This window comes from Ictalurus furcatus, chromosome 8 (genome assembly GCF_023375685.1).
Source record: "Ictalurus furcatus strain D&B chromosome 8, Billie_1.0, whole genome shotgun sequence".
In the NCBI taxonomy this organism is placed as follows: Eukaryota; Metazoa; Chordata; class Actinopteri; order Siluriformes; family Ictaluridae; genus Ictalurus; species Ictalurus furcatus.
This window is the reverse complement of record NC_071262.1, coordinates 14,089,447-14,116,087: the sequence shown is the minus strand read 5'-3', so window position 1 is coordinate 14,116,087 and position 26,641 is coordinate 14,089,447. Positions and strand designations below refer to the sequence as shown.

Here is a 26,641-nt window from a genome sequence, read left to right as displayed (position 1 = left end):
GCTCTGTCAGTTGGGAGGCTTTTGGATTCTAACACACGCAGTGGGTTCTTAACCATTGCTTTGACAATGGAATCAATGAAACATTTTACGTACAAAGGACCAGTTTGCATTAATGTATGAATTAAGAATTAAAACGGTGGTTATGCTGACAAAAGATCTACTGCTAGCATTTGCCACAGTGTTTTTCTTAATACTGTTCAGCATTATTTGAATTACCTGAAAAAAAGTGAGGAAATATGATTACATTAAAAAAAAAAAAAAAAAATCATTAATCTAGTTTTTACAGCTGAAAGTCTGATATAAATGTCCACTGTTGAATATTATCAATCCAGGAAATGTTTGCAGTGTTTAAAGCAGTGTTGAGACTGTACACTTTGTTTTTCCTTATACAGTGCATCTAAAAGAACTGATTATGTGCCAGCAGCCAGCAATATGCGGCAAAAGGTCATTATCATAGAACAAGGGCTGGTGGGACAACAGCTAATCTAAGGGAATAGATTGGTAATCATGGGTATGGAAATAGGCAGGCAGGGGGAACCACACAAATCCATTCATCCTCACACAAACACCGCAGGTACTGTCAGAGCTCTGCTGCAATGCAGAGGGGGAAGACGAGCTTGCAAGCGTGGCCAGAGACGCTGTTGTCTCATTTATGGCCCAGACTGAAAGGATATCTGCAGGTGTATGCCAGGCAATTTATTCCTCCCCTGCCCTGTGTTTAAAAAAAGAGCTTGTGTCGCTTCTGACAACCGGAGCAATGCTATGGTAATTCACCCATATCATTGATGCGTAGGCTGGAGCGGGATGAAGAGATCTACGCTGATCACAGTCGGCCCACTGGCTTCCTGATTATGACACGGAAGCGGTGGTGGAAATCAAAGCCTCCGACAGTGGCTTTTGACAGTTCCACCGTCTGATTCCAGTGGCTTTACAACACCAGATTTTGTAAAGCCCACCAGATAACTACAAGGGGGAGGAGATCTACCATGCTAGCAGTGTGACTTTGCCAGTCAGTCACATTAATGGCTGTCCAATATATAGAGTATCACGGTGGCACACAAATGCTAACCAGTTTTTGTGTGCCTCATTAAACCATAACGACTTGAGCAAATAAACACCCTCCCCCTGATTTGTTCAGCACTATTATGGCAAGCCACGCAGCGTCCACCAGGCATGGCTTGCCTATCATCATCTAGCCAGCTGCAGCACTCTAAATCTCATCATATCTGTAAGTGTGTGTGTGTGTGTGTGTGTGTGTGAGTGTGTGTGTGTGTGTGTGGTATGGTTTGCATGAATATTAATTTTTACTAGTCTGCCAGTAATTTAAAAAGTTGCCATCTGTCAAAACTAATCCAGGACACTCAGGCAGACTATTTAAAGACTTAAATAGTAGTAGTGCAGGTAAATGCTAATAAACAACAACAACAAAGAACGCGTCAAACTGCAGTTTCATTAACAGTCATACACAGGCTGAAAATTACATACCCAGCTATAGTGCTTCTCTAGGCCACACTATTAAAGATGAAAACAAATAAATCAGTGCGATAAATGTGCAAAAATAATAAACTAGAGGTGTGCACAGGCACTGGGATCCTGTGGGACCCAACTGAAAAGTGACATGCGCAGGTGTTTTTTCTCTCTTATGACAAGCGGGCAGGAGAGTGCGGTCAGTTACAAAGCTCACGGGACAAAGAAAGGCTATGTTGTTTAACAAGTGAACATACTGAAGCAGTGTGTTTACCGCATCTGGTGTAAACTGTCATTTACTCATTCATATATTATTTCATCATTACTAACTGCTTTATTCTTTTCAGGGTTGCTGTGTTTATTATTGTTATTTGTGCAGTTCTGGGAAAACATGTCAGGCAGGTAGCTGAATTCTGGCAAACAATAAAAAATGACAAAGAAATCGGATTTTAACCAAAGTTGGGTCTATAACATACTTTGACAATGCTACTTCGAAATTTTTTTAAATAAATATATTCTCCCAAAATTATGTAAAATTTTATTTGGTATATATTTTATTTTACATTTTGTATTTATTATGTTTTATTGGGTAATAAATTGTATCACCTTTATCTTTTTAATTGTTAACCTTGCCTATGCTAGTTGTTTACAGAGATGACATTAATTAAGAGGCCAGTTTGACTAATGCAGAATAAAATTTATGCAGCATAAAACCTAGCTGCCAAATGATCAGTGATGCACATGCACGATCACTTACACTGTAGAAATGGAACCAACCAACATTGTAATATAATAAAACACTAATAAAATGAATGAGTAATTTTGTGAACAGAACAATTTATGAATGAATCAGAGATTATTTCAGAACCAGTGTAAGAGGAAACATTGATCAGTCAAGTATGCAGCCATGATGAGTCTCTGGTTGGTCAAAATGACTGATATTAACCTCAGGTCATGGGACTGATGTGTGGATGATGCTAAAATGGATCATGCTCGCTTTCAATCAGAAACACATGATCTCTGATAAATTGTCACTAATATTTTTTCAATGAATACACTATATGGCCAAAAGTATTGGAAACCCTGACCATCCCACCCATATGTTGGTATTCCCCAAACTGTTGCTACAAAGTTGGAAGCACACAATTATTTAAAATGTCTTTGTATACTGTTAAGATTTCCCTTCACTGGAGTCCAATCATGTTCCAGCATGACAATGCCCCTGTGCACAATGCAAGGTCCATAAAGAAATGGTTTGCCAAGGTTGGAGTGGAAGAACTCGAGTGGCCTGCACAGAGCCCTGACCTCAACCCCACTGAACACCTTTGAGATTAACTGGAATCTTGACTGCACCCCAGGCCTCCTCACCTGACATCAATGCCTGACCTCACTCATGCTGTTGTGACTCAATGAGCACAAATCCCCACAGCCACACTCCAAGAGAAGAGTGGAGGTTATTATAACAGCAAATGGGGAACAAATCTGAATTAGCATGATTATAAACCATATATGCAGTAAAAGATATGGTCAGATGTGCATATAGTTTTGGCTATATAGTGTAGATTAAGTTACAAATGTAATGATTGGACCCACCATCTCTCAGACATGCATCAAGGCTCTTCTCTTTCCTGGCACATAAGGGATGGAAAGAACTTCCCTGGCTTTCTGAACTGGACCTACCCCTTCATCAAGCACTTAAATCGGCACTTTTTATTTATTTATTTATTTTTTAAAATCCTTGTCTTGTACTTTTCCATACTGTCCTAACCTCCACATCATGGTTTTTAGACTGGTGGTACTCTTAGACCCTGATCCAGTGTACTAGTTTGAGGACATGTTTCTGATAGACACAGTACTTCTGTAAGCCCCTCTGGATAATGTCTACCAAATGCTACCAATGTAAATTTAAATGTGAATGTAGCAGTAGGTGGGCATTTGTTTGATACTTTCATCTCAGGATAATATTAAATCAGCTTAAATATAATTCCTGAGATAATATAGCAATGACAATGTAAATGAGGACTCAAAATGTACTTTATAATGTAAAGATATGTTATTTTCTTGTGATCACAACTTAATTTTCTGTATACTCGAGATAACATTGTTTTTATTGTTCTGGAGGCAGCAAAAGCTTAGCGCAATCACGCAGCATCATGGATGAACATATTCAATTATTCTTTGATAAGGGACTCACTCAAGCTGAAATAGCTCTATGTCTGTCAGTGACTGACAGCCTCCACATTAGTTTCTGACACTTGAGAAGGGGACACCCCCTTCTCTTTTTATTAAATTTATGATGACAATGGTGAAGACACCAACATGCATGCAACACCAGTCCTAATCACAAGGTGCAAGATATTCTCATGATAAAATGACGTCACGAGAAAACAGCTGTTGTTATGTCGAGATCACGAGAAAACAAGAAAGAAAAAAAAAATAATGATGCATGGCCGTGTATAAAATAAATATTATTAAGTATGTTATTATTAAACACTAAAACTGTCAGATATGGGGAATAGATGTTTATGTAAAGATAGATTTTTTTGTTAAATTATATATTGTTATTATATATATATATATATATATATATATATATATATATATATATATATATATACAGTGAGGGAAAAAAGTATTTGATCCCCTGCTGATTTTGTACGTTTGCCCACTGACAAAGAAATGATCAGTCTATAATTTTAATGGTAGTTGTATTTGAACAGTGAGAGACAGAATAACAACAAAAAAATCCAGAAAAACGCATGTCAAAAATTTTATAAATTAATTTGCATTTTAATGAGGGAAAAAAGTATTTGACCCCCTCTCAATCAGAAAGATTTCTGGCTCCCAGGTGTCTTTTATACAGGTAACGAGCTGAGATTAGGAGCACACTCTTAAAGGGAGTGCTCCTAATATCAGTTTGTTACCTGTATAAAAGACACCTGTCCACAGAAGCAATCAATCAGTCATATTCCAAACTCTCCACCATGGCCAAGACCAAAGAGCTCTCCAAGGATGTCAGTGACAAGATTGTAGACCTACACAAGTCTGGAATGGGCTACAAGACCATTGCCAAGCAGCTTGGTGAGAAGGGGACAACAGTTGGTGCGATTATTCGCAAATGGAAGAAGCACAAAAGAACTGTCAATCTCCCTCGGCCTGGGGTTCCATGCAAGATCTCACCTCGTGGAGTTGCATTGATCATGAGAACAGTGAGGAATCAGCCCAGAACTACACGGGACGATCTTGTCAATGATCTCAAGGCAGCTGGGACCATAGTCACCAAGAAAACAATTGGTAACACACTACGCCGTGAAGGACTGAAATCCTGCAGCGCGCGCAAGGTCCGCTGCTCAAGAAAACACATATACATGCCCGTCTGAAGTTTGCCAATGAACATCTGAATGATTCTGAGGACAACTGGGTGAAAGCGTTGAGGTCAGATGAGACCAAAATGGAGCTCTTTGGCGTCAACTCAACTCGCCGTGTTTGGAGGAGGAGGAATGCTGCCTATGACCCCTGGAACACCATCCCCACCGTCAAACATGGAGGTGGAAACATTATGCTTTGGGGGTTTTTTTCTGCTAAGGGGACAGGACAACTTCACCGCATCAAAGGGACGATGGACGGGGCCATGTACCGTCAAATCTTGGGTGAAAACCTCCTTCCCTCAGACAGGGCATTGAAAATGGGTCGTGGATGGATATTCCAGCATGACAATGACCCAAAACACATGGCCAAGGCAACAAAGGAGTGGCTCAAGAAGAAGCACATTAAGGTCCTGGAGTGACCTAGGCAGTCTCCAGACCTTAATCCCATAGAAAATCTGTGGAGAGAGCTGAAGGTTCGAGTTGCCAAACGTCAGCCTCGAAACCTTAATGATTTGGAGAAGATCTGCAAAGAGGAGTGGGACAAAATCCCTCCTGAGATGTGTGCAAACCTGGTGGCCAACTACAAGAAACGTCTGACCTCTGTGATTGCCAACAAGGGTTTTTAAACCAAGTACTAAGTCATGTTTTGCAGAGGGGTCAAATACTTATTTCCCTCATTAAAATGCAAATCAATTTATAACATTTTTGATGTGCGTTTTTCTGGATTTTTTTGTTGTTATTCTGTCTCTCACTGTTCAAATAAATCTACCATTAAAGTTATAGACTGATCATTTCTTTGTCAGTGGGTAAACATACAAAATCAGCAGGGGATCAAATACTTTTTTCCCTCACTGTATATATATATATATATATATATATATATATATATATAATTTTTATTTATTTTTTTCTTCCTCTTTTAGTACTTTTAGAGGTTACCAGATGCTGTAACATTTATAACTTCTGATTGAGATATGTGCAAAATATGTGAATAGTTTTCCCAAGCCACCACAGTTTTGTTTATATTTTTGGAAATAGTAAGTTAATTTGAACATATCATGGACAGACACTGTAAAAACCAAAATAACTAGGGGATATGGTGGGATTGGTCAGAATGAATTCAGAAGACAGTTGGGAGTGGGATTAAAAAACAGCCCTGTGCACATCTATACACTTATCCATAAGAGATATGTTAATGTTTCATTAAGCTTAAAGAAAATATGAAAATGTTTTTTCACAGTGTATTCTTACACCAAGTGAAGCTGACTATAAAATTTACTTAATCTAGTCTGAAATATTTACAAAGTAACAGTACATGTAGTACAAGCACATGAATAATATTCAAATGTCTTTACCATCAGCCACCCCAGCCACCCCCCCCAAGCTAGTTGACATCCCCACAGGGGTGAAAATTGAATGCATATCAGTCAACTATTCTATGCAACTCCAGTGTGTGGTGGAAAAGGATGGTAGCAGGCACTCACTAGACTCGGGGTCAGAGTTGCCATCACCCTCAGTGCGGCTGTTGGGTGAAGTCTGCTCGTAGTACTCGTCTTGTGGGAATCCCAATGGCAGAGACTGAGTGGTGCTAGTGACACTGGCACTGCTGCCCACCTCCTGTTCCATTGGTCCAGTGGCATTACTGTTCTCCTGAGAACCATCAGGAAGGTGAAAGGTCACACGCCGCTGACTCTGCTAAACACACAAACACATACACAAACTTTTTCAGCATAAGCATATGATGGCTTTGTGCTCTGAGGCAGATATTTGGAGGCAGGAATAATGTTGATAATGAGTATCACAAGCCGCAGCTGCACACATTGAACGAAACACAGCTTGTTTAACCCTTATATTAAGATGAAAAAACATTCACATTTGGTAAAAAAATATTTTTTAAAACATGAAACATCATCTTTGACCCAATTTCTCAAAAGGAACACAGATCTATAATTATATTACAGATGTTATGTTCAGTTTATTTAGACCTGAAAGTAAAAACGTGCAATTAAAGTGGTCTGTGCAAATCTGATGAAAAAAAGGTGATCTTTAGTTCCTGTCACATTCCTCAACACCTGTGCACACAAAACCACCATTTGAGGATCCAGAAGCATGTGAAGGGTTTGGGTTTATTTCTATTATGCAGTGATAAATTAAAATGAAATTTCTTTGCAAAAATGCCAACTGAAACACAGGGCACTGTGCCTGCAAAAGATAATAAACACCTTATGTATATATGTATGTATGTATGTATGTATCTATGTATGTATGTATGCATTTATATATTTATTTATTTGTTTGTTTTTTCAACTGTTTGAACACACACGGACACACAAAGGATAACTTTTGGAGGTGGAGAAAAATAAAGGACCTTATGGACATGGCACTAACACTACCTGCTCTGCCACTGTGCCACTCTGTTGCATAAATTATATTAAATAATTGATCCATTTTCTGTGAGGATTATCCTACACAGGTTCACAGGGGAGCCTGGAGCCTACTCCATGGAACCTGGGGCACAAGGCTGGGGATACACTGGATGGTGTGCCAACCCATCGTAGGGGCACAATCACACACTATGGACAATTTGAAAATACCATTCAGCCTACAACACCTGTTTCTGGACTGGGGAGGAAAGCAGAGTACTTGCACGGGGAGAACATGCAAACTCCGCACATAGGGTGAAGGCTGGATTTGAACACCCAACCCTGGAGGTGCAAGGCAAATGTGTAAACCACTAAGCCACCGTGCCCCCTTCATTAATTCAGTGTATATTTATATTGTTATTGTATTTTTGCAAGATAATGAAAAATAAACATTTTTGATATCAGATGCAAGTGCATGTCACAAAGTTGGAGGGGCACAATTGTCTTGAATGTCTTTGTATGCTGTAGCATTAAGATTTCCCTTCAGTGGAACTAAGTGGCTCAAACATGATCCAGCATGACAATGCCCCTGTGCACAAAGTGAGGTCCATGACGACATGATTTGCAAAGGCTGGTGTGGAAGAACTTGAGTGGATTTCATAGAGCCCTGACCTCAAACCCACTGAACACCTTGAGATAAATTAGAGCAACCACTGCACCCCAAGCCTCCTCACCAACATCAGTACCTGACCTCACTAATGCTTTTGTTGCTGAATGGACACAGATCTCTACAGCACATTTCAAAATCTAGTGGAAAGCCTTCCCAGTAGAGTGGAGGTTATTATAACAGCATAGGGAGACTAAATCTGGAATGGGGTGTTCAAAAAGCACATGTGCGTGTTATTGGCATGTGTCCGCAAACCTTTGCTTACATAGTGTAGATGCTGATCCATGTTCAATGATTCTTGATTGGCTAAGAATTGTTTTTAAGGATTCTTTGTAACTATCTGAATTTTTTTTTAGGATAATTGTGGAATGCAAAGGACTGGTTAGTTAGTTTATTAAAGCTAGTTTATTCTGTGCCTCTGTACAAGATATATGATTGGTACATCTAAATATTCTACCTGTTTGTCATATTTTTAAAAGGTAATTAGGTGACATAAGGGTTAGCTGGTTAATAGTGAGTAACCCATTAACCAATGAAATGTATTTTTTTTTTTTTTTTTTTACTTTACAGTAGTTAGTTGTAAATCCCAATACATTACACTTGTCTTGCAGTGTGACTATGGAGTAGAACTTTTAAAATGACAAAACCATTTGGTCTTATTCGACTGTCATATTTTACAATTGAATACTAAGGAGAATATTTTGTAGAATAGTGCAGCTAGTGTATTGTTCACAATGATTTGTGGATTGTGCTTAAAGAAGCAGGAGAGAAAAAGAAACATGTTGTAATTCTTCTAATTTCTAATTCTCTTCACAATTGAAATCCCTAAAGTATTATATGTTAATGTTTTTGTATTTCATTTTAATGGTTCCGTTTATAATCTTGAGCCCAGTACTGCCTGAAAGCAACTTTGAGCAAAAATGGTCATATTTCTTGCTCTACAGTTGCTCCAGCATGCTTCTGATAAACTCAGAATTGCCTGGGTCAGAGATTACCCACAAACTGTGCCAAGCACAATGTTGTTACCACTGTAGTAGAAAACACCAGGTTTTGGCCAGCATAGTGTAGAACACAATCTCTGGCGAGGCAGTTGTTGGCCAGGATAATCAGCCTGGCAGCCACTATTAGGGAAGTTTCACAGTCCAATCTGGCCCTTTGCATGGAGAAGATTACAACTCAAGATTGCTAGTTAAGGAATGAAACGAAAGCAGTAACAGTATACCAAAGCTGAATACTCTATACCAGTAAGACGTAGCTTTAAAGACTATATTGAATGATCAGGGTAGTACTAAGGTAAACATACACAAAAAAGAACAAATACAGTAGTAATATCCATTTTATCTGGTTAGAGAAAAAAAACAAAGCATAGATATTTTGCCTTAATCCTCAGACATAATTTCAAGAAAATAATGCAACAGTAATAATAATACTACTAATATTATTATATAATATTATAATATAATATAATACTATTATTATTATTATTATTATTATTATTATTATTATTATTATTATTATTATTAACATTTGTCTTGAAAGGGTAAAATAGGCTTCCACAAATTTAAAATCTGCCATTTTTGTTGTATTAATAATGATAATTAACAATTTTAGGATAAAAAACTCCAAATTACATATTAATTATGACAAAAATGCAAATCAGACATTATATTTGCTTTGACTTAAAGATGCAATCCTCCACAAACACTGTTAGTAAATTATTTTTTGTGTTTTGTGTGTGTGTGTGTGTGTGTGTGTGTGTGTGTGTGTGTGTGTGTGTCTTTGAAATTGTATGATTACAATAAGATGAGAAGCAGTAGTCCAAAGTTCAAAATTAAACCTTTAAAATCTGGAAACAGAATAACTTTGTGCTTTTTTCTGGATGAAAAAAAAAAATGATGACAACAATGTATGCATATCCATAGATTATTTTAATAACAGATACATTTAAGATATATATTTGAAATATTATTAGCATTGCTTTAAAATGTAAAGAGATGGCCTAGAACAATATCCAGCAAACACTGTAGTGGACATCCGGGGTTAAGGGTCTGTTCTGAAGTGTTAAGAATATTGCTGTTGGTAACTCGAACCTAAGTATTATATTCAGTCATCCAAGTCAGTTTGAAATATCTTGTGGTAGTAATTCAGTGTGACCCGATTTATAATCTTGGGCTTAATCAGTACTACTGAAGACTGGAAATTCCCCAGCTTCACACCTATGATGTCATGAAAGTTGAAGGTTGGGATTAGTATGAACATCTAAAAAGAAAAGAAAAAAAATCTAACATCTTCATCATCATGCTCTATAAAATAGATTAATAGAAAAAAAGTGGTTGAATGTTGTGTTATCTCTCCTCTTGGACATTGAATGTATAACTGATAGAGATTGCCCACTGCCATGCAAAATGGTGAAGCTTTCTGACTAGACTCCACCGCTTTCGACCCAATGGCCCAATTTAGAGGGAGGAGAAGGATGTGGATCAAGTGGCCTTAACCAGACGGGTCCAGACGCGTTATAAGGATTTTCTCGTGAAAAGAAGGAGCACTTCTGTCTCTCTGGGGACTTAGCTGCAGAGGTTTGAATGGATGACCTTTTTACAGACAGTCAATTTGTTGGAAGTAAGAAAACAGCCAAAGGCAAGCACAGCTTTGCTTGATTCTTTATGAAACAGAACTAACTGGATGCCCCCCCCCCCACCCCTCCTCCCTCTCTCTCTCTTTTTACATTGGTTTGCATTAGGCTGAAAACTGAAAAGACCCATTTGCTTCCCTTTTCATTTGCAGCTCTTGGACGACTTCCTGTAACATTGTTATGGTGAGAATAAAAGTGACAAAGTACATCCTCATATTCCTTACCCTAAATTTGTGCCGATGAAAAAGCAATGATGCTGAGAAATGTGTTTGAGTTTACTCTTATGAACCATTTCTGTGCGAGGAAGGAAAACAATGTCTGTATTTGAACGTGTATTATTATGCTGGTGTAGTACTTAAAAAACACACACACAAATTAATAAATAAATGAAAACAGTTCAACAGTTTTTGATAGTTGGCCATATACAGTTTATATATATATATATATATATATATATATATATATATGTGTGTGTGTGTGTGTGTGTGTGTGTGTATACACACACACATATATATATATATATATATATATATACACTCATAGGTCTATAAGATCCTAGGAACAGGGAAGATAAATCAAGCTTTATTAAAATATTACTCTTGTGTCATGGTGATATAGCGATATACAGATGTAAGTTATTATTGTTTTGTGGGGTAAAAAAATAAAATAAATAAAAAATCTTGGTATAAAAGCAGGCTGTCTGCTGCCAAAACCACAGATCTCCAAACGGCTTGCCAGTTCATTTATGAACTATCGGTAGGTTGACTAAAGTAAATCCTTACAATTGGCAAGCTGAATGCTGAGTTGCATTATTGGATGTGCTATAGACACTGATATCGCCACTTCCGATATTCATTCAGAAGCAAAGAGAGAGAAATTGCCCACTGTACTAATGGATTATGCTTTAAAGGGATCTTAGATAGACTTATCGGCTAAGATTGCCTCTACTCTGCACACTCAATTCAATTCATTTCATTCAAGCTATAATGATACTCTCTCGTTCTGACAATATCATGAACACTAATCTCATTTAGCATTTAGAAACCACCAGGGTTGGGGGGTGTAATTTGATTGGAATTAAAATTCGAAGAGCAATGTGCAAGTCTACCCCCTGTAGCCTGGAACCTTTCCTTAAAAAACCATATCGAAGTTATGCTGTCAGAGTACACAGTGCTATTCTCATGACCTGAGACCTCAGAGCTGGGTGATTTTCTGACTGGTTTATCTTTGATCTGCACTGACAGAACAACAGGATGCTGATGTGAAATTATGCAGTCTATAATTTAAAGCCTGCGCAGCTATGCTCCACCAGATGTGGTGTCATTTGTTAAGGGGTATGACTAGAAATATAATCAGAGATAAGCAAAGAACTGGGGAACAGTTCAGCTATAGCCTGCTGGTGTCAGTATTAACACAAACAATGAACGAACAGTATTTCTTTGAATGACTAAACACGAGAATATCCCATTTTTTTGCATATATAAAGTGACGTGACTTTGCATGGGTGGCACAGTGGCACAGCGTGCCGTATTGCTGCCTCACAGGTCCAGGGATTGATCAGGAGCTTGAGTTACTGCCTGTATGGATGTTCTCCCTGTGTCTGCATGGGTTCCTCCGGGTTTTCCGTGTTCCTCCCAGTTCCCAAAAACATGCTGTAGGTGTACTACTACTGTAAATTGCTTCTAGATATGAATGGGTGTGTAAATGTTTGTGCATGGTTCATATCCAGGGAATATTTCCATGTCACACTCAGTGTTCCCAGGATAGGCTCCAGATCCACCCTGACCCTGATAAATCTACTGAAGATGAATGGAAATAGTTATTTAAGAAAATGTTATTTTATATCTGCTCAATAGATGTAGAAGATCACTGCACTTGAACATTTATACATTTAGAATAATCATACAGTGTGTCAGTGTATTTGTTCTGTAATTTTTGATCTCCTATTAAAAGGTAGAGCAAAAACTTAAGACAAATATTCTTTATGTAACTCAAGCAATATACCACTTGCCATATGAACCATGCCAATACACCATTTATTAAATCTGCCATTTATTAAATCTGAATATCTTTAAGCAAAATCCTTTTCTGGCCAAGAGTTTGAACAAACGTATACCATCTTATTAGAAGGGTTAAGGTGCGTATGTAGGGCATTATCTTATGCCAGAAATCCAGAGTGCAAACACAAGCTGCTCAAGGAGATATCCAGACCAAACAAAGCCTGTCTAACCAGATAAAACACTGCCATCAAAAGTATGTGCATAGAGATAAAGGGGAGGAGCAAGCCAAGTTTTGTACTGAGTCAGCTACTGCCAAATGCTCCTTGCTAGTGGCGACCCAGGCGCTGTGCACATGGAGCCAGATTGGCTGGTGAGAGGATTATGTGTTCCTTATATTAATGTAGCGAGAGACAGGAGATAGGAAGAACATCAGCGACCTGCACCAGAGGGAAGTCATGGATCAGTGCTTCGCCATGTCCTCTATTCCTAGCAAAGTCAGAATGTCAATGTTATTTGTGAAAAAAAAAGAATCCCAATTTCCATGCGAGATGGCAAGCACAGCCTGTCCAGCCTTATTCTGAGTGACAAACAACAGCGGCTTAGGAACAGATCACCAGAGAATGGCTGGCTGGCTGAAGACCCATCCTTAGGGCTGAATTGAGCTGTGAAAAATCTATTTAACTGAAAAGGCTAATTCACAGTCAATTGTTTAAAATAAGACTGGAAAGCAGGAAAAAAGAGTAAAACTTACCATGCCATCATGAATATCTCATCTGTGTTATCTCAGAGCGCATCTGATAACAGAAATTATGCATTTCTAGCCCATCATGTTTCTAGAGACAGAAATTATTTTCTGCCAGAAAACACATGAACACATCACTATCTATGACCTCAGTTTTGATCTTGTAATCCTATGTTTATAAGTTATGTTTTATTCATTCTAATTCTAATACGGTGCTGCTGTATAACAATAATACAAAAATGTAATTTCCCATTCTTTGCCATAGTCATCTATTCTTCTGCATTGCAAAATTGACAATCTTCTTCAAAAAAGGAACTCCTTTAAGTTGAAACCTAGTTGAGCTTAAGGTGTCTGAATTATTCATAGTTACCTTACAACTGTTTTTAAGCCCTTTAACCTCATTGAAGAAGCAGGGATATGGTTTCACACCTCGTCTCAGCTTTTCTCTATTTAAATGTGTCGGGGAAAAAAAAATTATTCACTTACTCAGTTTTGTGCAGCCTTAGGTACAAAGAAGCTGTGGAAGTAAACTGTTAATACAGCATAAACACTGCTCTGAGAGGACACATTAAGTATTTCTCAGCTTCCCAAAATTTGTCAACTTTCTCAACTCTTCTTGTTTCTTTTTTCCGTTGAATATGAGGTTACCATCAGTTTGAATTTGTTGTGCTGCTTTAATTTGTTCCCATGAATAGAAAATGAGAGGATAGCTAATATGAGTGTGCTCATACAGAGTGACCCTGTCTACTGCTCTGCCTTTTGCCTCCATGGAAAGCAGGCAGGGCTGATCTCCAACTGTGAAGCACCGTGAAATAGCATTACGGTTAATTTTCTCGTTTGGCGCGTTTCGAAAGCCAGCAAGACACCAAACAGGCGTCTCTCCAGATCTGTGCGTGGAGCTACTCAGCTGAAAAAAAACATATGTGGCCTGTTCATTTTTTTCCCCCCTTGCCTTCCCCTGATGAAACTGAACAACCAAGTAACCTAAATGTCCTCAGCAACATACAAATCCTTGTTGGTTTGAAGCAGCTGTTATTATAGGCACTTGCAGATACTGAAGTTTATCTTTCCTAGCCTGGATTCAAGCTCCTGACTCAGCAGACAGAAGAACAAAGTGTAATATTGATGTAGACCCACTGGCAATATGAAAAAATATGTATGCTACAGTATATATGGCTTCATATAGTGTCACATGGAGGTAAATAACCTGAGGGAATAAAGATCAGATGTAAGCAAAGGACTTAGATGTAAGCAATAGGCTCATATATGTCAATGTAAAATAGTCTTTTTTTTTTTTTTTTTGCTTGTTGTGCCACAAGGCTCAATGGGAAATCAAATGTCGAGAATAATGTGAGTGCTGAAAATGATTTCATACCAGGGCAGGAGCAACAGGTTACAGATGGAGCCTCCCTTCATTTTTAACCTTTAAGTTTTGTTTAGGTCAGAATGATGCTTTTTCATTTTTTTTTTTTATTAACATCAAAACAATATATTTTTTTCTCAATATGAAACTACTTGCCTGGATCTGCTTCACAAATGAGAATGGAAATCATATTCAAAGCTACAAAGGTTGTGTTTTAATCATTTTGACCTGAGCATACTAAGATGAAACCATCACTTTAAATGTGGAACGTGTGTTCAGATCACAAGGGTTAAAATACACAATGTTTTACAGATTTAAGAGCTGAACCATGAGAGCAACGTAATTAACTAAATGCCTGAGATTAGAGATCACTCTAATCATAACTTAGATGAATGTCTGACACCACGTTAGTGGGTTCATGATAATGAAAAGATGAGCCGGTCTGTGCTGGAACAGGCACTTCAGAGACTGAAAAGACAATCTCAACAGTGCTTAAGGCCTCTTCCCCCTGATGGAGCACACTGAGTCACAATGCATTTGCAAGTGACATTTGCTTAAAGTAAATGCCTTTTGATGGAACAGAAATCAGAAAATTGCTCATTAAAGCTAGGAAGCCTACGTGGCCTTACAGGGGAAAGGATATGGAAAAGAACTGTCACTTCATTAAGCATCAGAGGACTAAAGCATAGAAGTCATTAGCTACCCTGGCTAGTGCCACATTCACATTACAAACTGATAGTGACAGGTGAGAACAGGATTTTTTTTATTTTTTTTTAAGCAAGGTTATTGACCTGGAGAGCCAAACTAAAATACATGGTAAAAGCAAAAGCCTTTGCAAGAGGTTAAGGCTACGTTATTGTTAGTTTCTTGAAAACTTATACAGTGAGTTAAAGCAAAAGGAGGAATGTCATGCTTCATCTTGTAGAAGACTTCCTGGAACATCCCATGAAATGACTATTAAACAGATACTATAAGATATGACCTAGGTTGCGTTCAATGTTCAGACATACTCTATTGACAATAAGAGAGACTGATGGAGAACCACAGGTGGATGAATGAAAAGGTGTTTGCATTGGCTTTGACATGATGCGTACAGCAGTGTATTGATTTTAGAGAAGACGTGTCATCCAGCTGTGATTATAGCATTAGTACTTTGACATATCTCATAGTAGAATATACAATGACATCAGGGTTTGATAGGCAGCTCCTGACATGCTGATGAAGCCATTAGAGTGCAGCACATATCCAGTGGATAATCAAAAATATCTACAAAAAAGTGTGACATGGCTCTAAATGGGGAACACAGAGTGACTATTTGTATTTGGAACAAATAGCTTTGTTTCTTGAGGGACTGTATAATTACTCTAAAAGAGAGAGAGATAGAGAGAGTGAGTGAGAGATTGTGTTTAATGATTAACCACTGATTTTGCGCCTGCATTCTGTATATGATTCTCTAACAGCTCTCACCAAACGGAATGTGATGGAGCAGGAGTGGCAGTTACTGCAGGGAGACGTGCACGACTCTTATGGCTTTTGAGCTGCAAGTGCATAGGAGGCGAAATATTCATGTCAACAAATCAACAAATCACTCGAGGAGCTCAGAGGCCAGCCATGAGCATGTAGGAGTGCAAGGCGCTAACAAAGTGTACAGGATGCACTGACTGATGTGGCCTGTCAGGTCTACAAGGATACAGATGGCATGGCTACAGTCAGGCTCCACGTCATGTCCAACAGTGGTGGCTAAAATGTGGTCCTTCACATGCCACCGGCATAATTACATCTGTCATGGAAAACAATGGAGATTCATCAGGTAGATCAAATATTTATGCAAAGACCTCTGGTCTGGCCATTTATAAAAGACATACATTTCAGTAGTGATGGTTGTGCCTCTGGCAAAGCCCAGTGGATGGTAAATGTTTCCACAAAACTTTCATATTCAGTGAATTATGAAACACTAAGGTTTAATATGTGCCTCAAGACCTTAAAACACTACAGCGTGATCTTTATTAAAAAAAAAAAAAAAAGAGTAGCACCAATAAACAACTGATGATGAACAGATTTCTCAATAACCAGATTTGTTGAAGAATTACAGAAGATTCAGCAACCTATTTTACGAGACATATTTATCCTATCAAGACAAAAATAAAACCTATTTGCTATACAATTAATTTGACCAGTTCAGAGAGGCTTGGCTTTGTGTGTCCAGAGGGAAAATGTAAGCCCCTGTAAATGCCGAGCATCAATAAGCTTTCGGTGGGGCAGAACAGCTTTCTCCGACACCTCTTCATCGTGACACAGATTGGATTGGCTCATCAGCAGCCACTAAGCCATCTCTGCTTGTGGATTTATTGCCTTTGAATGATGTTGTGTCTTGAGGAGACAAACACTTCTGCTCGACAAAGCATCTCAAAGCAGAAAATAAAAAATGAACAAATTAATTAGCTCATTAGGGAAAAATTGTGAACGGAACTGCGCTCTCGATGCACGAGTACGTTCTCACAGGAGGCATATGTTAATGGAAGCTTCAACATTACTTGAACATGGTGACCAAATTCCACTATTTGGATTTAACCTTGGGAGCACTATAGACTCACTCTTAAAAATAAAAGTTCCAGTTAGAACCAAAAATTGGGTTTCAGGCTGGTGTTATAGGAGAACCCATTGAAATCACACAAAGAACCTTTTACTCTCAAGTTTTTTAGAGAACCATCTATTTACGGGCTTTAAAGTACCTTTAAAGGTACTTTATCTTCACAGCAGTGCCACAAGAAACCATGTTATCATACAGTAAATTCTCAAAAAACCCTTAGTGCTTTAAGGAACCAAAGTATGGTATACCATAGTGTTACCAGGAGAACCTTTCCCAGTCCCACAAAGAACCTTATAGGGTTCATTTTAACCTGGTAATGTATGATACCTTGAAAACCCAATACACTGCTCTAAAGAACCTATAATGAAACATAAAGGACTTCTTTAATTTAATGAAAAGGAACCATACAGCTCAACTAAAGAACCCTATACTATGGAAATGGTTATTGACAAGAAGATGGTTATTTGCAGAACCTTTGGTGTTGTAAAGAACTATTGAATAAACTTTATTTTTAAGAATGTAGGGTCCTTGGGTTCAGTCCTGAGCTACTGTCTGTGTGGAGCTTTGAATATTCTCCCCACGTCTGCATGGGTTTCCTCCAGGCTCTCCGGTTTCCTCCCACCTCAGACAAACATGCCAGTAGGTGAAATGACTATGTTAAATTATCCCTAGGTGTGCACAAGTGTGTGAGTGATTGCAATCCATCCCTTCCAGGTTGTATTGTATTCATCATGCCCCGGTGTTCCCAGAATAGTATCTACCGTAGTGCTGACCAGGATAAAACGTTTATTGAGGATGAATGAATTTAAAACAGTGTAACCTACAAACCACTGTAGATAGAGGTTATAGTTATATTGTAGAATAAAATCCATACATGCAAGGCCTGTCAGTGATTAAAAAAAAGATTAGCTTTCTGACCATTTGTCCTTGAAATGAGGAAGGTAGTGTGAAGATCTATGAGAAATTAATCAGAGTTCTCTGTATTGGGCTGAGTTGTGCAGATTCAAAGTTGCATATTAGCTGTTTAAAGAATAGGTCAGTGACCCTGGCCTATCCGCAGTGGCTCCTCAGACCAGCGCTGTCAAAGCCCTGCAGGAGAAATGTGGAGACAAGTGCATTTGTTGGTGAAGCACATCAAAGCGCTGCTGCATGTCTCAGTAAGCCACAGCACAGAGGCACGAACCAGACCTTTGATCATCTCCAGCTTTCTGATCATTAAAATATTGGATGAATAATTGATTAAAAACAGCAGGGCTTATTGTGTTGTGTCTCTAGATCCCAATTTATTTCAACCTTGAGAAGGATTTTTTTCTCCTTCAGATGAATAAATGCAGAATAAAGATACAAAGACATATAAAGCTAGATCTTGAATGGTGCTCTTGATGTAATCGTGCATTGTATAGCAATATTAGTGTTTTGCATGACATCACATTAACCTTAAGCATTTAGACCCTATTAAAAGTGCGAGGGAGGATGGATTAATTTGCATTTTAATATGATAATGATTATTTTTTCTACTATTTTTTTTTGAGTAATCACAAAGAGCAGAGAGGAAGGGTTTACCAGGGTCATTCCTCACCAAGGGGTCTCATGCAGAGAAACATTCATACACACAAATATACAAATATATGCTAGGTTTTATTATTCCTGGAGGCTGGGGTTAGCCTCTAAGGGTCAGAACATGATCCTGAGACTTCATGCCATAATTATAGGAAAACAATAGCAAATATATGATATCAAATAGGAGCCATGCATACAACAAATCAAAGGAATTGCTTATTCTATAAACTGCAAGGTGTCCCAAAAGTCTTCATACATAGGGGACTATGTATGCCACTTCGTCAGTGGATGTTTGAATAATGTTAAAGTGTCATGTGTGATGTGCTTGCCATGTTTCCTGTTAAGGTCTATTACAACCTTGCGACAGTGTCCTGATCCAGCCATGAGAATGATTTCAATATATTCTTCTTTTATCAAAGGCATTCTTAAAGGCTATCGAAAAAAAACAACAAACAACAACCAAAAATATATCTATTATAAACTAAGTATGAAAAATTTCGAAAGACATTTGGCTAAAAAGTGTTCATTTCCTTTATGCATGGAGACTTGGAACACTACGTAGTTTGCAAAATAAGTGCGGATAATATATAATTCGATTAACCATAATTTCTTTTTTTCATAAAGTAGTAGTAGCTACTGGTTCAGTATGAGTCATGACCTCTTCAGCTCCACAGCAATATTATATATTGTACATGGTTAGCTCATTAAAACACTGCTGTAATGAGAAAACCTCACTAATAGGTAGCTCATGCTAAGTATACAGTATAAATTCCTGCTGGAAATTCTAAAAGTTGATATCTATTTTTTTAAAATACTTTTCCTTTAAATGTAAGGAAGTTATATGATTACAACAGTGTGAAAATGTTTGTCTTTGCTTCCCTGATGTTTGTTTGCACAATAATTTAAAATATAAGTTACTGTCGGGTGTTTGAAAAGGCATGCAGTTTGTGTCATGGGTGTTCCTAAAGGAGGAAATTTTAACAATAATGCTCAGAGGTGCTATAGATGTATCGGGTAAGCTACTTTTAAATTTTAATCTTGTCAATCTACAAGCTATTCATGATTTAAAGTAGTTAGCTACAATACGAGTTTCTGAGAAAAGAAGATAAGTACATGGAAGCTAATTTCATTTTATTGTGCAGCTATTTTATTGCACAAAATAATATTTACAGTACATGCTTTGGAAAGGGTTTGCCATGACAGAGATTTGCCATGTTAAATTTTCATATTAATAAACACTGACAAATATGACTATAGATGTTTGATAGTCTTATTTTCATCACTTGAATAATGCGTTCTCTGTAGGTGTATGCGGTTATTCTCCAGACAGGTTCTTGCAAGCTGATGCGTGTACCTACTCACATTCTACACTAATTAAGTACTACTGTGCTTGAATCCTGACGGAAACAAGTGTAAGCAATTTGTTTAATAATTTTTTGTTAAATAATGTTGAAGTGGAAAGAGAGAATGTGGTTATGTAGTGTTTTGTTACTGGAAAAGCTACATTATTTAAAAATAGTGTTATGATTGGTGTGTGACAGACATGGCACATAACCATACATTAGCCCAAATTAGTAGCCCTTGATCTTAATATTTTCTGTATAGCAGGAGTTGTTACTGTTTATATAGATTCATGAGTTGCTTCCTCAAATGATATTTGGTTTCTTACATGAAGCAGAGATTTACTGAAATTAATTTTAGCTAGTTATTTAATACCAGCCATCTTGGAAAAATATACAACATCTCTCAGCAATAGGACATTTGAGGAATACTATGCATACTGTATGATATATATGATATTTTATCGATTTTTTAGACTAATAACCTTTCATTTACACAAAAGCCATTTGATAACAACTTGTACTACAGCATTAAGTTCTCACTCTATTTCTAAAGTGAATAAATATACTATAATCAAATGCACTGCCTTTACAGACTGCTGCTCATCGTCTTAATATGATTGTCGATCACTCAGTCCACCAATCGGCCTACAGCAACTGAAAGTTATGCAATGCGTTTGAGCATGTGGCTAAAATAAGGAATGGTTAGTTATGTAGGAAACTGCAGTCATGGACCAAGAATTAATCGTGTAGCAGGATCTCTCAGTGCTTAGACAGTTTGTGTACTGTATTATGGTTTTAATCTTCTGCATAAAAAGAAACATGGGCTCTATTGTAAATGTGTTTCTCATTTATCACAAAAGTTTTGTACCAACCATCTTTGTCTCTTGGCAAATTTTTGGAAAGAAAGTTACACTCGTGCAAATGATGCACTGCAGATGGGAGTTTCTATTGGCCCCAACATGCTGGCTCCAAAACAAGGATCTTCTAGCATTCCAGCACAGATCTTCAACTGTGACGAAGTGACCATTGAAATGTGTAGGCATGCTAATCTATCTCCAGGTCCTCAGGTACATTTATAGCTCAGTGCATTATGCTGATGAATAGTGCACGGTGAGTTGTCTAAGCACCTTCACAATGCTTTGCTATCTGAGAATGTTTACAACTAGAGACACCTGGTGTTCTCTTTTCCCATATTTTATTCCTGTCAACTCACTGTACATTTATTACAGATTACAATTTCCTGCTCTGTTTCTTCGGCACACATGAATAAACATAGGCAGTGTACTCGTTAGGTAGCCATATGGTTGGAGTGTTTGCAGTACTTATGCATGCCTGTGTAATGCTGTTGTGTAAGATGTCCTTGCAGGTGTCACGACCCTCTTGCGTCGTCTGCCATGCAAAGGAAACATTCACTTTATGTCCTCACGGGACTACTTCTGTAGTATTGTCCTTCAACTCGCTCTCCACCAAAGCCATCTCACTGGACCTTAATATAAAAACTCCATGGACCAATTCCAACACCCTACTTAGTTCTTACTGTGAGCCCGGATCAGCACTGTTGATGGCTGGGCTAAGTTCAAACCACTGGGACCCCCAAATCCCAGCTGTGATTTGCAGCTTATACACCCATAAAGCCAAGTGCTATGGTCAAATGCAATTCTTATTCATCTCAAAGTGGTCGTGAATGTAGGACAAAACCTATAATGAGCCTAACCTTCCTCAATAACAGTCGCTGTGGACTGCCTCTCCCTGATGAATGATGTTTCAAAGTGTTCAACCTTTCTAAAAAAAAAAAAGAAAAAATAGCTTAAACAATGTGTTTGTACATTCTCACAGATAATATTTCTTCTTTGCCCTAGTATGTACATATTGATCACGTCAGATAAAAGAGACCTGGCAAAAATAGATCAATACAACAGTTGAAAGGAAATTGAAAGTGGCCAAATGAATCAGAAAAAGCAGTTAAATTGCAATTAATACAGCTCAAAATCAATTTACAACCAATTATTCTTTTTTTATTCCGAGTATATGCAAGAAAAAAAAAGAAACTCTTCTCTTCCAAATCCCCCAATCCTTTCTGCGCCAGGATATGATTCACTTGTCTCTCCCTAAATTCTACCTCCAGTTCATTAGTCCAAACAGAAGTGAAGCCAGAGAGTCTCTTATTATCCCTGCTACACGCACAGGTTCAGCTAACTCTACTTACGACTGGGAGCTCTTTGGCAGTGAGAGCAGCAGGGGCTCGGTGTGTTAAAGCAGTGAAATGACGATCGAGAGCAAGCTGTCGTAGCAGCTCATCCTTGCAGAAAGGCCTGGCAGGCCCTGGACTTCCACCTCAGCTGTTAAGTGGAGGTGAGAGAATCATGCGGCCTGCTATCAGACAGTTACCCACCGAGCCTTGTTTATGTGTCTGTATTTTCCTGATGTGAAATACGGGCACAGCTTTCAGAGCGCAATAACTCGCTGCACCTTGTGCCAAGGAGGTACGCACAACCACCCACACACACAGGCACGGAGAAACGGAGCATATGCACGCACACATGCTCGTCACATTCTAATATCATAAATAGTCATTTAGAAAATTAAAACTAATATAGAGAGCCATGTCACCAGAAGGTTTAGTGCCGTGTAATCGTATTACTTTGTAACTGTTATGCCTTTTCACATAAATATGTTTCTCTCTGATAGTAGACTGGAGGGGTAAAGGTCAATGTTGAGAGGCCATGCTTCATAATTGGTTCATGCAGAATATTCTGCTGCTACACACTTTGCATTGGATCCATGCTAAATGAGGTGTTTTACTTTGTCTCTCACTTTCTTTCAAGTATCATTTCTCCTGCACATTGTGTTTAAGCACTTTTAAAGGTCACCACTCTTTTGCTGCTTTGCTAAGTATGTTTTGGCATGTAGCCACTTCACATTTTCTCTCAATCTATCCAGGTACAGAAATAGACTTTCTCTGTTCTGCAATAATGAGAGAAGATGGAAGTGTGAGAGAACATCTAACAGTTTCTCATGTATTTAAACTTTTCACCCAGTACATGCATCTCACACTTTCTAACACCACAGGTATTTCTGCAATACACAATAGCTTAGATAATCATATAGGCTGAAAGGAACATTTTCTTATTCCAAGGTCTGTCACCTCTGGTTTAAAGTGACTTATAAAGTATGATACACTCTGCAGCACTGTTCTTCCCAGTACACCAGTTCAAGTTTGTCTATAATTTCATCAAATCTAATGAGGGAGAGTGATTTCATATGAATGAAATCATAAAAAAACGTTATGACCACTAATCACCATGTACGTCCAGTATACATTCAGCACTTTACATAAGAGTTTTGCAAATTCTTATGAATTTTGAACTGCAGAGTGATCGCAGCTTATAAAGAATGTTAATCGAATGTTCAAGGTATTCAAGTATCCTAAGTGTAATGTGTGGTTAGTAGTGGTAGGATGCAAGTGTGTATACTCAGCTTGATGTCAATGCAATAATCATCATCGATATTCCAATATTCCAGACACAGGTAATCCATAATCAAAACATGAAAACAGAAATGAGGAAGTAACGCCAGAAACACAGAATGCAGAAAGTCTAAAACAAAGCTTAGACTAAATTACTTAATGATGAATGGACGATAAGGCTTTGCTAGAAACAAACAGACAACACTTATAACATAACAGGGAAGACAGGGAACCAAAACAAATGGACAAAACAAATGGCCATCAACAAATGCACATGATACACAATAGAAACACACTGCTCATTTGAGACAGTAATTTATGACAATAAGTAAGTATTCTAAAAACATCACTGCAATAATATTTTGCTTGGCAATGTTATTAGAACATTGCATGTAACAAGTTCCAAGTCAGACCAAAACTAGCATTATGGAACAATTACTGAACTAAAAATAATGCTGCATTATATGTAAAATTTCTATGAAGGCCAAATGTATAATGGCCTATGAATATATTCATAGCATGTTATAAAGCATTCATAAGGCATTATACACATTATTATAATTATTCATGGAAAGGCATCAGAGTTCATAGTCATGTTTATAATGCATTTATAGAATGCAAAATAAGTAGTGTTTTTAAAACTTAGACTTAAATACCAACGAATTTCAGTCTCACTTTGATTAGCGCACTAAGTTTAGTAAGAGATAAATGCCCAGATTTTTAAAACTGAATTTATAATTTTCATTTCTGAGTGTAGATTATAAACAAAAGGAAAAGTGCAATAAACTGACTTTACAACATAGTATGTTGTAAAGCTATAAAGAGTTGTAATATTGTTTCCTGACAATCTCTTCATATCCATGAAGTTAATTTAATATAATTGCAATTCATTAATTAAAGAAAAGAAATAAAAGCAGGTCTCATAATGCAATATGCAAGGATGGGTCTCTTTGGCATCGGTCATCCAATGTGTTATGAAAACTACTTACTTTACAATGCATCACATTAGCAATTTATAATGCATAATATACAGTAGATAGTTAAGAATGTTTAATGCATTTTCATAAATAAATCTAACAATGTGTACATATTATATATGTATATAATGTGTTATGAATGCAATAACATGATAAGAATGTATTCATTGTTAATTACAAAATATGATCCACATAGAAAGTGTGTTACAGAAAATGTTACAACCTAAAATTAGCTGGAGTATTAGTTACTCTATAACCATCAGTTATGCAATGATAAATTGAGTGCCAGTTTTTACAGTCATATAAAATAAAATCAAAGAGAGGATGATCAGCATGAAAGTTTTGGTATTAGGATTAATGATACCATTGGGACATAAGAAAACTTCTTGTATGATTTATGGGATAATGAAATCTTATCACTGGTTTTACACCTGCTGAATTTCTCTGGTGCTATGCAGTCTAGTATGTTTGTCATGGCTTAGAAAATTTGTCATGGCTTAACATGGCTAAGAACCAGACATTCTGAATGACCAACCACAGACCTTTTCAAGAGCCTGTCAGAGCCCTAGATACTCATCAAAACTGTTTAAAACAATGCTAAGAAGTATTTATTATTAGTATTATTATTATTTTTTTTTAACAGTGGGATGTCATTATTTTTTTTCTTTTCCAGTCCAATAACTATAACCTTTTTTTCCCTCATGTAAGAACCTGACACAAACATGCTTGTATTACAGGAATGTGAAAAGCTAATCCGGCTGGAACTTTCAATGTTCTGCTCACAGTCAATGAAGCAGCTGAGGTTGAAACTAACACCTGATTGAACATATTTTGCAGTACATACTATTAATTTTGTGACTGATTTTATATCTGTATCCAAAAAATTACTAATTCACTTTACTGGCAATTCATTTTCTAATGCAATCAAACCTAGGAAATGTGTTCAGACATCTGAGAAATGTGTAAGAAATTTGGATTAAAGAATTGCAGACTTTGACTGGAAGGCTCACTTAATTACATCAATCTGAGCAGATAGTCTGCTAGTTTGCCTCAATATGTTAGCTCAGTGAAGTGACATCTCATTTAGCACATGTGGACCTGGTTCATCAGCTTATTACTATTAAGTGACTTGTATTTCCCTGTATAATTCGTAGCCAGGCCACACTTAAAGACTTATATTGATCCTCATGGTACACACCATCCTCTCATTTCATTAGGCCTGGTGCTGTTAATTACTCCACAGTCTAACCTTGTGGTGTTTCATTTGGTCCAACAAATTAGGTGAATTAAAAAAGAGTTGGGAAAAAAAAAAAAACAGCAAAAAAGCCTGACGGTGTAGATCCCTGTACTGGCGACATCAAATTCCCAGGCGGCATAATAATTAAAAAAGTTCATCAACGTTCCCTTTGCTCATCACATTATGCAGAGGTTGGGCTCGCTCTAATAGTTCTGGAGAATTCATTTAGGAAATTAGACCAGTTTGATCTGGTTCTTCATCATGACAACGGTCCAGTGCTTCCTGGGAGTTTTCCGTGGATAAACCTCCCCCTACGCTTTTTATGAAATGGAAGAGAATAAACATATATTGAAATTTGCTACACGGTTTATTGCTGATTTTGTCTTCACAGGATGTATAGTATGTCCTCCAAATGGGCTCCATTGCCATCTTCCATGTTTATCCAACAATTTGGTGATAATAACTTCATCATGATTGGCTCAGGAGTGTTGAATATTCAGTTGCAGTGGGAAATGAATGCAATTATTGCTTAATATAATTATGTATTAAAATTCAATTACACATGCTTTCCACTAAATTCAAAAGTGAGATTTGTCAAGATCTCCCCTGGAAGCAGGGATACTTGAAGAACATCTTCAATAGTAATAATGTGGCATCTAACGTAATAAGGCTCTCATATTGAATTCAGTGACATGAGAATGAAATGGAAAAATAAAGCATTTCACATTGAGGTCTCACTAAAAACATCCTGGATTTTGATATTTAAATATTAGTACTCTACTGGATGAAGGCATTATCAACAACATTTTCAACAGACAGTCTCAGTGGTCCTTGAAGTGGAATGTTCACTGATGGTGTGATGGAGC

General features: G+C 37.5%; 1 protein-coding gene across 1 annotated transcript in view; it reads right to left on the bottom strand.

Moving 5' to 3' along the window:
* The window catches only part of pcdh11 (protocadherin 11), a 207,426-nt gene that overhangs the window by 66,855 nt on the left and 113,930 nt on the right, over positions 1 to 26,641 (bottom strand). Inside the window, exon 5 of the mRNA XM_053630952.1 lies at positions 6,320 to 6,530. Within this exon, the coding sequence (XP_053486927.1) occupies positions 6,320 to 6,530 (211 nt within the window). The remainder of the gene's footprint in view (positions 1 to 6,319; positions 6,531 to 26,641) is intronic.